The sequence below is a fragment of the Anser brachyrhynchus genome (assembly GCF_964034855.1).
Source record: "Anser brachyrhynchus genome assembly, chromosome: 7".
Lineage (NCBI taxonomy): Eukaryota > Metazoa > Chordata > Aves > Anseriformes > Anatidae > Anser > Anser brachyrhynchus.
The window spans coordinates 30672423-30685834 of NC_137701.1; the positions used below are offsets into that span (position 1 = coordinate 30672423).

Genomic DNA, 13412 nt, shown 5'->3' on the forward strand with positions numbered 1-13412 from the left:
TGAGCGGGCGGTTACGCTAGGCCCCAGGCTCTGCACAGCCATTAACGCCACCCCCAGACTCAGCAAGAGCCCTGCTGGGTGGGAGAAGGATCCAGCACGCTGGCATCTCAGAAGGTCACCGCAGTTGCTGTTGCACCAGGTGAGCGATCGTGGCAGACCTGGCCCCATGCCGTGCTGGGGCAGAGCCATTTCCTCCTTCCCTCCTGGAGAGGAGGCAGCTCTTTTATTAAATCCGCCCGAGGCACTGATGGGAGGGCTCGGCATGACAGCTGGGAGAGTTTCTCCTCCAGGCAGCACTGTGATTTTGCAGGATGCTGCCGAGCTGTACAGCAAGAGACAATTTCCAGGTCGTGACACTGCAACGTGTCGTGTTTGTGTGGCGCCTTTCGGACATGTACGCAGCAGCGAGTCCTATGCACAGGGGATGCTGGGATGAACGGAGAGAACAGATAAGGACTGCCTGTTGTGGGGCTTGTGGAGCTGGTGGGAGCTGAGGTCAATATGTTGTAGGAGCAGCACAGAGCTTTTATGGCTGCCAGGTAGACGCCAGCTTCTCTGAGAGGTACTACCTCCATCCCAGGCAGCCATCCTCCGTCATGTCCACTGCCCAGCCTTGTGTTCCTCTGCAACACGTGGGTTGGTCCCTCTTGGGCTGAGCTGGTAAGGCCCAAAATGAGGAAAGGCTGGCAAAATTTAGGAGCTAGTGGAAGGTGTCCAAAGGACAGGAAATTCCTTTTCACTTAGCACTCCCCACATGGTTTGTTTGCAATGGGAAAACAACATCGGTTGTCTGCAGGATGCCATCTGTGGCAGAGGAGCTGGGCTGACCCCGGGAACCACACACAGCAGCACCAGCGCTCTAGAAATGCCACAGCATTTTCAGCTCTAAGTAAATGAGCTACCAACCTCCACAACTTTCTCCTGCCCTGCCCAGACTAGCACTTCTACTCCCTGACTCAAAACCCGGACAAAACAAACAAACAAAACAAGAAATAACAGCAAAAAATGGGGAAAATAAAACTCTACATAATCCTCACTTAGGAAATAGACAAACCATAAACAAAAGCACTCCCGTAAGCTCAGCTGGCTGTGGACAGCTACAGCAAAATGGATGTTGTGCCCTTAAGGGCTCTTGTACTCCTGTGGTATTTAATTCACAGCACACGATAAAGCAGGGGATTAAAGGGCAGTCTCTAGCTATGCAGGCAGCAAAAAAAAAAAAACCCAAACCACTGTGACTCTTCTAGGAAAAAGCAAATAAATAAATAAATAAAGACTGGAGCTCCACCAGCAGGACACTCCTGCTCCTAAATCATACATCTCCAGCAGCATTCCTCACTTGTGAGTCTACCCATAACTGTGCCAGTACAGGAGGGATGGAGCTTAGAGGCATTACCCATACATCCCCCTGCTCTCTTAAAATTTCTCCTCCTTGCTTCATAGCTAGGATTTTATGGACCCTTTTGGTACCTTTTTTCTTCCCAGATTTAAAATGGAGGGGATAGCAATACCCCACATCTTGAAAGGACATTGTGCACACGACAGATACTATTAGATCTTTAAAAGAGGGGAGTAGAAAATTATTTCAAACTTAATCGAACAGAGCGCTGGCCAAATGCACACCCTGGTCTCCTGGTGATTTTATGGGTCTCTTACATCTTCAGGTTTCCAGACATTCCCTTATCAGAAGTCCAAGGAGGTGGATGCTACCTTTGTGCCACAGTGGTCAGTCCTCCAGGTCAGGGTCTTGAACCTTTTTATCCTATACCTAAAGTTGCTTTGACCAAGGTGTTGCCTTTGCAGTCATGCTGTATCCTTAGACATTCCTGGGACATTTCTTTAATGGCAAAGCTGAGCAACAGCACTGTTTTACGTAGGGCTCTGAAATCTGGCTTCACACCAGCTTGGAGCAAGACTTGAAAAAGTCATGCTGTCCCCCAGAATGGAAGTATACATACATGTTTTCAGACAGATGAGAATGTTTCATTTAGACTTGATTTTTTTTTTTTTGTTATGTATTCCAATTCTGATGCTGAATTTAAAATACTCAGCATGAGCAGTCATCTCTAAATGCCAAATCAAAACGCTTTGTTCGGTAATGATCAAAATAGGACATTTGCTTATTGAAGGCAGAACTAATGCCTCCCTCTCTATTTTTAATAGGAAATGAAATTCTGTAAGGGAAAGTGGGTATGATTTCACTGTGTTTTTTTTTTTTTTTTCTAAGGGATGCACGATCAAGATCTCTTGCGACTACTTCAGCCACCAAAGCACTCTTCCACTAACTATTTGGAACTAAGGAAGGAGACAGGAGCCAAGAGGGCAAGGGCCAGGTCTATTATTTCATTGCATTGTCATACGGTTATTGTGGATCCAGCTCTGCCTCTGGGCAGACAGACTCAGGCTGTGACTGTCACCAGTGGGTTTTGCTTCGGGAAGAAAAGCACTGCTTCAGGGAGCAACTTCCAGGCTGAATAAGCTTAGCAAACCCAAGACTTTTTCCTATTAGTAAGGAAAACCAGCAGTGCTTGACCTGAAATCACCTGTGGGCCTGTTTGCAGTATTTTTGTCACTGAGCTGCTGTGTCTGGGTCTGAAAGATGGCTATGTTGGTAAGGTACCCAACCCTCAGGAGAAGAACTAATTAGTCACTACTTTAAGAAGTGATCCCAGGGCTGGGTTAATGCGGCTTCATGTTGATCTCTTCTTACCTCTGTTTTGGCTCCCTAAAGAGCTGGGAACAGACCTCATCCATTCTGCACAAGGGTTGACCCCACTATGGTCCCCCATCTTTGACTAGAGTTGACTTGCTGTGGCTACAATGGCCTGCCATGGACTACAGCCTCTCACCTCCAGGAGTAACGTATGCTGGGATGGAGGCTGTGGTAGGAGCAGAAAACAGCCAGAAAAGCATAGTCTGGCACAGATCTGAGGACTTCTTCCATCCTTACTACACAGCACAATTCATGCAGCTGGTGCAGGAGGTCCTGCCAGCTGCCCGTGAGGGAATCTCCTGCTGTGGTGTAGAAGCTATGGCAGGCAGGTGTGTGCTTCTGCCTCTGCCCACGGATGGGAACTTAACCCAGTGACATCAGGCACTTGATGCCAGCAAACGATCCAGTGAGAGGGCAGCGACATTCTGATTATAACATATCACCCTCTGAAGCACAGGATGCAGTTCACGAGGCAGAAGGACTTCTTTTCCCCCTTAGAAAAATGTTAATTATGTTGCCCTCGCTAAATGCTAAACACATTGATCCACTGGAGCAGAGAGCACCATATGGTTATTTGTGACAAAATACATCTCCAGAGCCCTGTTGCAACAGTGGAGAACTGTATGAAGATAGATGTGGTGAAGGACTGTGGAGCTGAAAGGACACAGGTGAAAGGCCAGGTGCTGCTATGATGGTGCTGGAGGCCAAGGCCCTGCCCTGAAAAAGAGGAGGGAGCTCAGAACCAGGTCCAAGCCCCGTGGCTCTTTGCTCAGCAGTGACATGCTCGCTTTACAGAGAGCTGCCAGAGCTGCACTGGAGTTTAGACGAGCGTTGAGCCTCTGCAGAAATGCCCCCTGGTGAAAGCAGCACACATGCACGCACGCTGGCTGGCCCGCTCTGCTCTCTTATTGAATAATCAATGCAGCATTAGATAAAAATAGGTCCCATCTTTCAGGAACGGAGGGGTGGCATGTCTCGGCTTTGCCGAGCATCCTCTGTTCCTGGATAGCGGCCAAGAAGTCGGTCGGCACAGATCAGCTGTGCGGCTCCGCTTCTGGTGCTGCTGGCCCAGGTACAGGGCCCTGGCTGACTGGTGTTGAGGGACGGTCCCTGCCCATCTGGATCGAGAGCCCCACCACACGCCCCGTGGGGACTGCTCCTGTCTCCACACTCCCCTTTACAGCTGATAAATCAATGATTTGCTGAGAGGTTTTTTTGAGCATGCACATTGTGGCCAAATGTACGCAAACCCAAGATTCACGGTATAAAAAGGGGAGCGAGCTGCTTGTCTTTTTCCCAACCACTTGCTCTGCTGACAGGGCCTGGGTCTGGTCACTCCAGTTAGCTCCTTGTAGCTCCAAGGAAAACTGGACAGATGATGTTAATCTGGGGAATGAGAGTGGGAAAAAGTGTGGGGTAGAAGGTGATGAGGAAGAAGAACCTGGATACAAAATTTGAGGGGCAGCTTCCATCCATGTTTCCCAAACAGGCGTGTTGCTTATCCCTGACTGTCCAGCCAGCAAGACCCCGTGAGCTGCCAGATCCCATAACCCGAGGGAGAAGCATTAGGATGCGGGTTCCTCAGATCACACTGCCGTGGAAGGACCGTCTCCTCCCCATGGTTTCCACAGCAAGAACAGAGAGCTCAGACACAGAGAGTTAGTTCAGAGTGAGGAGAAATAACAAAAGCAGGGAAAGGTCAGTTAGGAGTTTGTTGTGAGAGGGAAAGTGCCGTGTTCTCTACACCTTGCTTCTACAGAACTACTGACGCATGACCATAGGCTCCACAACTGCTCTGCAACAGGCAGGGAGATGTCTAACAGGCAAACATCCCCTTTCAGTCACGCTGGCACACAAAGCTGGTCTGTCTATCCTCCACCTCTTGGGACTGCCTTTCCGTCTCCTGGCCTGTTGGCTGCATTTTGAATGCTAGCTGAGAGAGACCTCTCAGACTGCAGGGACATCTTGGCTATATCTGCTTTTAAATAGACCTCTTGGGACTGGCTAATCTGGGACCATGCTCCCAGATTGTCCTGCACCTGTCAAACTGGTCAAAAAGAGTGTGAACAGCGTGGCAAGCAGTGCATTAACCTGAAGGGAGTGGAAGACTTCTTCAAACTCACATGGGTCTCTTCCAGGTATGTTGAAGCCAGACACATTTGCTGTCTGGGTTGGACTCAGTTTTCTCCTTTGAAGACACCTGCTGAGTTTCTCTGCGTTGTGCTCCATGTATAGAGTGTCATCAACAACACATGGGCTTCCCCAAAACTTATTTGCTATTGCTGTAGCAATTCTTCCTACTTTGTACTTTGGGGGACTATGCAGACCTGAATGAAAACATCTTTCCTTTTGAGAATCAGATCGTCAATACAGATGAAGACCAAGACTCTGAAGACACTTAACTTCTCAGTTTCTCCTTATTTTTATTGGGACTTTAGTTCCTAAATCCTTTGAATGATCAGGGCCCAAGTGACCTAGCTAGAAAACACCCCGAGGCTACCTCAGCCTGGCATTTCCTCTGGGAAGGAAAGCTCATTTAAAACAAAACCACATTAGTCTTGGCAGGAAGCTTGAATTGTGACCGTCTCAAGGAAGCTCCATTAATTACTGTTCCCATTGCACTATGAAAGATCAAATGCTGTGGATCAGTTTTAATTGGCTATTGATTTCTTATGTTATTACCTACGGTTGTGCTGAGATGCCGTCAGACGTACTGGATGCTTTTGATTATACTTGCTGGCAGCTGGGATTAAAAACAGCGGGCACACACTTCCTGATCTGTAATGGATTACCATGGTGTGCCAACAAAAATCGTTGGCAGGATGAATGGTCCTGCTTCGCCTGTCTCTTGTGCTATCGAGCTGCAGTGCGGTTATTGTTGTGAAGGCAAATACCCTCAGGGACTGGCTGCCAAGGAAAGCGAGGGAAAAGCTTCAAAGAACATGAGGATTTAGTGCCTGCAAAAGTGAGCGGCTGTCAGCACCAAGGCAGGGTGAGTCAGAGTGCAAGGAGTGGTTGGGCATGGACGAAGCATCAGGCCCCAGCAGTGATCCAAGGAGAGGCTGACCAGGTTGCTTTTGCATCAGTGGGGTAAGCCCCCTACATGCCAATCATGGGGATATCATACGTGTAAGCACAAGTGGGACTGTGCACACACACCATGACAGTGACAGCTCTGCATGCACCAGCCTGCTAATGGCCTTCCTGAGCTGCATTTCCCCCTTGGAGCAGACCCGGTGATTTCCGAAGCTTAGTCTGTGACATGCTCTCATTAGCTGGCAGTTACTCCTTGTTTAACAGGAGATTGTTTCCTGTCCTTCTGACCCCAAATGACACTTTAATCTACAAACGCTGACTTTCCCTAATTGCACCTTGACAGAGAGAGAGAGAGAGACAACCCCCTCCTCCTCCCTCCAAGGACTGTCATTTAATTAACAGGCAGGTATCTCTCAGGATTTACAGCCCAGCTCTAAGCTGCCACTCTGTCTACTCAGTAACTCAGGCTCACTCCACTTATCTTTACATTTCAATACCTGCATTTCTGCTAATCCCTCTCTATGCCAGATTTCTGGATTTACTTCTCAGGAACCCATGGGAAAGCAGTTAATCAAATGAACTGTCCCCATCTCACTTCTCATTCACCTCCTGGCTACTGATCTCAAGTGCCTATGTTGTAGATGACTTCGTAGCACAGCAATACCTGTGCTGGCACCACTGCCAGTTTGTAGTTTAATACAGCTCTCATACCTGTCCTATAGACACGACCAGAAGTAGCATACATGAGAGAGAGATCGGAATCAAAGACATCAGGGCTGGCTGGATATCAAGAAGCATTTAGAGTGTTCTTCCTTCACAAACTGGGATCATCGTTCAGCAACCTGTTCTTGACATATGTTTTTCTATCAGGTTCTTATAAAATTCCAGTGTTGGAGACTCCCACAAATCCTAAGCAAACCTTCCCAGTGCATCCTGCCCTCCCGTTTGGTATCTGAGAGCAAGGGGGAGAACAATGTTGAAAGACCATCTCGCACATCTTGCCCAGATGGATATAACTTCTGGCACTTGGAGCCATGCCGTCTGTCTTGCTGGTTGTGAGGAGCAGATTCATTTTATTTTGGTTGTGGTTTTGTTTCCGTGGCGGGTGAAGGGATAGCAAATGCTGTCTGCCCATTACAGCTGTCTTTGCTGAGCGTGCTAGGATCCAGAAAGTCCAAAGAAAAGTAGTGTATTACTGCATGTGAGTGGCTGAGGGTCAAACCCACGGTCTCTGGATTTTGATGCATGGTTCAGTAGTCTCTCAGTTAACAGCTGTATTTTGAAAGCTCAGTTTGGAGCAGATCAGACTGTTTCAGAGCAAATGCAGCTCGAGTGAGGATAACAACAATCAAATGATCTGTGTGAATCCCAGTTTGCACATGCATCTGAAGGGGTTAAATGTGAGGGAGCACTTGTGCCCTCACTTTTGACACAACATTGGAAAGATTAGTGCTCTGTGGGATTGCCCATGCAAATTGCCACCTAAATCCCTTTAATGTCTCAGTGGAGAGGAGATCACACAAAATGGCTGGGCAGTTGCTGACTGAGTGCATTCCCTCTCTGGTGATAGTCAAGATTTCTGCAAGTTTGTCGTCTTCTCCAGCTTGGAGACTCTGTGGTGCCAAAGGAGGTGCCCTGCTGATCACCTCCAGTGACAGTAAACTGTTCTCCTGGACACATTGCACTGGCTACTCAATGGACTTGAGAGATCCAAGAACAACCAAAGTGCAAACTGGCAGGAACTGCTGAGGAGCTCTGCTTTAGCACGTCTGCCCTTTAGTAAATACCTTGTCTTTCAAACCTCCAGTTCTCTGCCAGTGAAAGCAAAACTTGGGGTCAAACTTGTGGAAAGAGCAATCGGAATTCACACAATTAGTGTAGGTCCTGCAGTTTAACATCTGCAAGTTAAGGCTGTGCAGCCTGTTGCCAAACAATGCACAAACAACGTGTGTGTGACATTAGCTGAAAAAAAAACAACCACAAGCATAACAGAACTGAGTGCACCTAATGTCCTGCTGTTTCCTCATCACTGAGCACTTCTTAGTTCCTAAATTTTTCCTATCCACCCACAGGCTGGAAAGCAAAAGGGGAAGAGGGCTGGACTGTGGAGGAAGGGTCACTGAAATGCATAGACAGCACCCTGGTATTTCAAGAATCCTTGTCACTACAATTATCTGTGAGAGGTTTTATCCTGAACTTGCAGAAGTGGAACTAAAGCCCAGGGAGGAGTAACAACAGGCTTCAGGCCATGCTGGCAGTTGGGAGCAGAACTCTGAATCTCCAGAGCCAGCTTTGCCCAGCAGTGATCAAAGACATTGCACAAGGCTGCAAGATTTGGAAGAAGGATAAAGAGAGGGAAAATAGCTGTTCTGCAGAGAGGAACTCACTGCGAGTCTTCTAGGGAGCTGCTACTGCTGCATCTATCACAGTCAAGGAAAGCTATAATGAATGAGAAATTAAACTCAGTCATGGACTTCCCTTTGGTCAGCTCTTTCTGCTGACCTGACCTGGCCTGGCCTCTCCACAGACAGACTGGCCTTTTGGCTAGCACTGGTCCCCTGGAATCAGCAGAGCTGGAGAGATGTCACTTAGAGGAGAGACCTGACGGTGTCGACAGCCAGGGAGTCACAGCTCTCAGTGGAGCCCTCATTTGTCACTTGCTTCAACCTGGGCAGAGAAAGAGGAGGAGGCGGGGAGGAGAGTGAACAGCAGATCTCAGCTAGCACTAAGGGCACAATACAAGCAAGTTTTACACTGGAGTATGGTAGGGGCAGAGGGCTGGCTGCATGCACATATCAGCTTTTCTAGGGAAATGTATGAAATGTGTACAAAGGCTCTCATGGTCCAAAACATCATCTCTTCTGGTTGACCATGGGTGGGCTGCCTGGCAGCACCAGCAGACATGCTGCACACAACACAACTGGAGCCAGCTATGGGTGGACACTGCTCTGAGGTGCTGGGCAAGAGAAGCCACATACAGGCACACTAAGTTACTTCATCTGCAGTACTTTCCACTTGCTTTTTTTTTTTTTTGTGGGAAAAACAGTTATGTCTGGCCCACAAGGGCTGCCAGCTGTGCAGGGAGGACTGTAAAGCAAAGGGCTGTCCTCAGCCACAACTCTGAAATATTCCTGGGAATGGGACGGCCCCTTGCTCTTTGGCTGGAAAAATCAAAGCTCACAGCTTAGGCCAATGTGCTTACTGGTGATATCACTGGAGATGCAAAGGGGCTCTTACCTCCCTATAGAAGGTGGATAGGAGAAACAGAAGCCAGATCCTTAAAAAAGTAAAGAAAGAAGCAGCAGAAAAACTCAAATCTGAATCTGTCTGCCCAGTTCCCCTTCAGTTCATAGCTGGCATGGTTTATTCTCTGCCATGTGGGAGGATTTAGCGTCTATTGACAGATGAGCTAATCAGTTCCCCTCAGCTCTTGAAGCTTTATCAAAGCCAGTTAATCATGTTACTGATGTCTGCCCAGGCCAGAGCTCTCCAGTGCTGTCTTCTGCCAACAAGGCAACACACACACAGAGGGATCATTTTTTTTTCTAGTCCCAATCCCACCAATAAGAGGATGTCACTAGTGGCTACTATGCCAGCATGTGGGTGCTACCTGCCTCTCTTTCACCCTCCTTGGCCACCCCTTGTTCCTGTAGAGCTGTGCTAGCTGCACCAGCACCTCATGGAGGAGCAGGCCAAGCCCAGCTCTCGTCAGTGCAATGATGGCAACAGTGGGAAGCACTCATCTGGTTTTCAGGAGGCCTAAGTCTTGTGCTGGAAGGATGCTGAAGCCAAGAGCCATTTAAACCCAGACCTGGGATGTGCTGTCCAGACCTCTCTCCCTGAAGCTTCATTTGTTTTGCTTCTGTACTCCAATTTCACCAACTGCTACTCTGGGATAGTCTGTACTGCTCTTCCTGAGGGTTGACCTGGGGGCTGTGCTCCTTTCTTCAGGAGTGGCTCTGCCTATACAAACACAAATCCACCAAGGCAAGAGCACTGTCTTGTCCCACTTTTTTAAAAATATTATTTTATTTTATTTTTTTTTTGGTGGGGGAAGCTCCTTCTGTATGTATACTAACAACGGAAGAAACCAGACACAAGGAGCTCTCTGGAACCCACTTATCTTCCTGGCAGGGTCACTTGAATTGCCGTTATCTGGTGGCCTGTGCTTAGGTGGATATTACTCAGTGGCATGTTTGGAGGTGGTTGGTGTTCACTTGATTATTTTGGTAACCACTGCTCTGTCAGTGGCCTGGCTGGTGGGTTCCTCTGCCCTCAGGTATCACCAGCTATGTCCTCCTCAACCCTGCAGGCCTGCACTGGGCCTACAGCTCAAAGACCCTGCTAGGCCCAGGCTGCTTGGGGTGGGCAGAGGTCTTGCCCTCAGCCCATCCTCCTCCTCCCACACCTGCCTTCACAGCCATCTGTCTCCCTCCCAGTGTGGGCCAACACACAGACATGGGGTCCTGTGGGGCCCTGAGCCCCCTGCTCAAGTCAGCAGGAGTGCCTGAAACAGCCTCCGGCTCTGCTTTCTGCTGCTCTGCCTCCTACATGAAGGTACTGCCTGTGCCTGCATCTGCTTTTCTGTCTGGGCTTGCCCAGAGTGGGGCAGCTTTCCTGTCAGAGCTGCTCTGTGCCAGAAGTTTTTTTGTCCTCGTAAGGACCCAGGCAGGGCCGTGACCTGGGCTGGTGGGGACTTGCAGCAGGATGGGCCAAAGAAGGGGCAGCCATCCCTGCCGGGCTGAGAGACGAGACTGAGGAGCTGGGACTTCATGTGGAGAGAGCGTGGTGCTGGCTGTGAGGTGCAGGCCGGACCCTGCCATACCCTCACACAGGGCAGTCCCTAAATTAGCTGTTCCAGAAAGGAAGGAGTTTCCTTCCCACCGTTAATCAATACTCCCCAGCCTGTCCCCACTCCCCTGCCCAATGAAGAGAGATTTGTTTCCCTCTAGGGTTGCTGCAGGTCCCTCTGCCAGCCCAGCCAAGGAGATAGCCCAGGGCTGCAGATATAAGCAGAGAGCTCTGTAAAAAAGGTGTTAAAAAAAAAAAAAAAGGGTGAGGGGAAAGTAGGGGAGGTTCAATCCGGGAGCAGAGCTGTACCAGCCGGCTCTCCACACCATCTCCCACTCCTCTCTGCCGGTGAGCGGGTGGGCAGGTGCCCTCAGCTGTGCCGTGAGATGCATTCACCCACCTATACAGACAATGTCCATGAAGCCGTACATTCCATAGCAGATCTGGAAGAGCAGGTCCTGGCGCTGCCATTTGGCTGAAGGACTGAAGGTCGACCAGATGAGCCACGAGATACTGGCGATGAGGAAGAGGGAACCCAGGATGGCCGCTGCTATCTGAACCTTCTCAATGACCGTCAGAGAGATGGCTTGCCACTGCAAGGGACAGCAACAGGGAGAGGAGGGGGCACAAGGGGGAGGGAGGAGGGAAAAAAGAGGAGAAAGTAGTTACATGATAGACACTGCTGTTTTTTTTTCATGGTGGTGGTTCTGGAGATCCCAAAGATCACCTGCAACTTATATGTGCATCCTACACATAGATGCTTTCACCTGGTCCACCTCTAGGGTGGAGCATGGCAGTTGTTTGACAGTGCACGGCCCCATGTTTCTTGGCACCACTGCTGAAAAGCAAATAGGGAGGAATCCTGCATCTCACCAGGAAACCACAAAGACCAGTAGAAGTCAGGAAGGACTGAGGGAAAGACCCTGAAAATAACATCTCCAGAACAGTGGATCTGCGATGGCCATCATAAGCCAGGACATTCAGTTGCTACCTCAAATGGAGGCCAGACACCAGCTTTGGCTAGGGTATCCTGTTACCATGAGAAGTGTCTCAGATAGCCATGCTTTCCACTGGAGGCCTCCCATTTAAGCCATGAGCTGGCTCCGTGCCACTTTGAAATGTGACAGGATCACAACACTAGGTAGGATCTTGTGGAGGCAACACACACCCCACAAAACATGTTAAAAACAACGCATGTTGCTGCCACCAAGGCTCCCTGCCTTTAGGTGATGACACATTCAGGCTGTTTTCCAAGGTAAACGGCAATGCTTCTTCCTCAGAAGAAGAAAAAAAAATAGAAGTAACTTCCCCAAATCCATTCAATATGTCAAATAGCTTTGTATAAGCTACAGTATAAATATCCTAAGCCCGGACTTTTCTGTGTCATCTAGAATAAAACCTCCTTACTCAGATTTACACTTCTGAGAGAACTGCCCAGTAAAAACCAAGAGCTGAAATTGCTTTCTCTGACAAGACTTGGGGACATCGTCCACAATGCCTCCTGCAAATCAGAAATCAAATGCGTAAACAGGCCGTGGAGAGGGAGCATCTCCTGGCATTAAAGTATATAGGCCACCTTTAGCAGTGAGATACGTGCCCTTGAAATCTCAGTAGTACTGGTAGTAGGATAAATAAAAGTAGACTTCAATGTCATACAGGTGGAGAGGATTCAGAGGAAATGAAAATGTTTAGCCTGGATTCAGGTCAAATTCATTGTGCTTGTGAGGTGGCAGCTCTGGAGAGCCCTGAGCACCCTGCCCATTTGTCAAACACATCCTGGGACTCCAGGGTCACCTGTCAAGCCCCATCCCCTCATTTTGAGGGCAAGAAAGCAGTTCAGTTACTGCGTTGCTCTTTAATGCCCAGGCCAGCCAGGAGTCACCCGTATTTTTGGGAAGTAGGGAGGACTTTGAACCCTGCTTGAAGGACAAGAAGGTGAGTTGTGCTGGGAAGGGCATGCATGGCATTGCTACCAGACCCCTGAACTGAATGCAGTCCCTGCAAAGGGCTGCTTTTGAAGAGGAACAGATGAGAGCTTCAGCCTTATGCTGAGGGCTGCAAGTTGCAACTGGAAGGTGATTGCTTGCCCAGCACTGAGGACACATGGTGATCTCTTAAACAACCCATTCCCACTCTGCCAAAAGCCCAGCCTGCTCCATCCTTCCACCATAGCCACCCACACCAGTGGCCCCTTTGTGCTGTGAAGAAGTGGAGGTAGCGAACAGCTCTCCTCTGGGGGCTGGCAGCTCAGCAGTGCCATTCCCAACAGCAGGGTGAAGGCGAGGTGCAGGCGAGCTGGAGCCCACAGAGGTGCACAGCCGTGCAGCTCCCCTCCCATCACCAAGTGGAGTGAAGGCTGCGCTGGCACTAAGAGGGGGTGATCCAGCATCCACCCCCCCCAAACCGGGATTCTGAGGGTGGCACCAGCAGCTGCACAGCCCTCCCATCAGCTCTTCAGCATCGTCTTCAACAGCACCGTAAGCAGAGGCAGGGCAAATCCGCAATGGTGCCATCAGCTCAGAGCTCCAGGACGAGAGGCATGAGGAGGCATTGCGTTGGGTATGTGCGTGGGGTTGCACTCTCACTCTTGCAGCTCTCCCCAGACCTCCTTTCCCCTTTCACTAACTCTGGCAAATGCTGAGGGGATGAGAGTGCAGGGAGCCTTTCCTAGTGCTGCCTGCCATGGTTTTGCTGCAGGTCCCTCATGCTGACCTGCATGCGCCTGTGCCAGCCAAATCATTCTGCATCATTTCTCTCTCGAGAGGAGGTAATGGACTGGCTCCTCACCATCTGTCTGGCACACTGCAAGGCCTGTGGCAGCAACAGGTCCTTCCAAGGTAGCAATTAAAGAGAGAAGAAGAAGAAGGAGATA

The 13412-nt window shown here is 49.5% G+C and overlaps 1 protein-coding gene across 2 annotated transcripts in view; it reads right to left on the reverse strand.

The window, feature by feature from the left end:
- Window positions 1-13412, reverse strand: part of MARCHF4 (membrane associated ring-CH-type finger 4) — an 89743-nt gene that overhangs the window by 10225 nt on the left and 66106 nt on the right. For both annotated transcript variants that reach the window (XM_080599072.1, XM_080599073.1), the window contains one exon: window positions 10941-11133. In XM_080599072.1, coding sequence (XP_080455198.1) covers window positions 10941-11133 — 193 coding nt within the window. The remainder of the gene's footprint in view (window positions 1-10940; window positions 11134-13412) is intronic.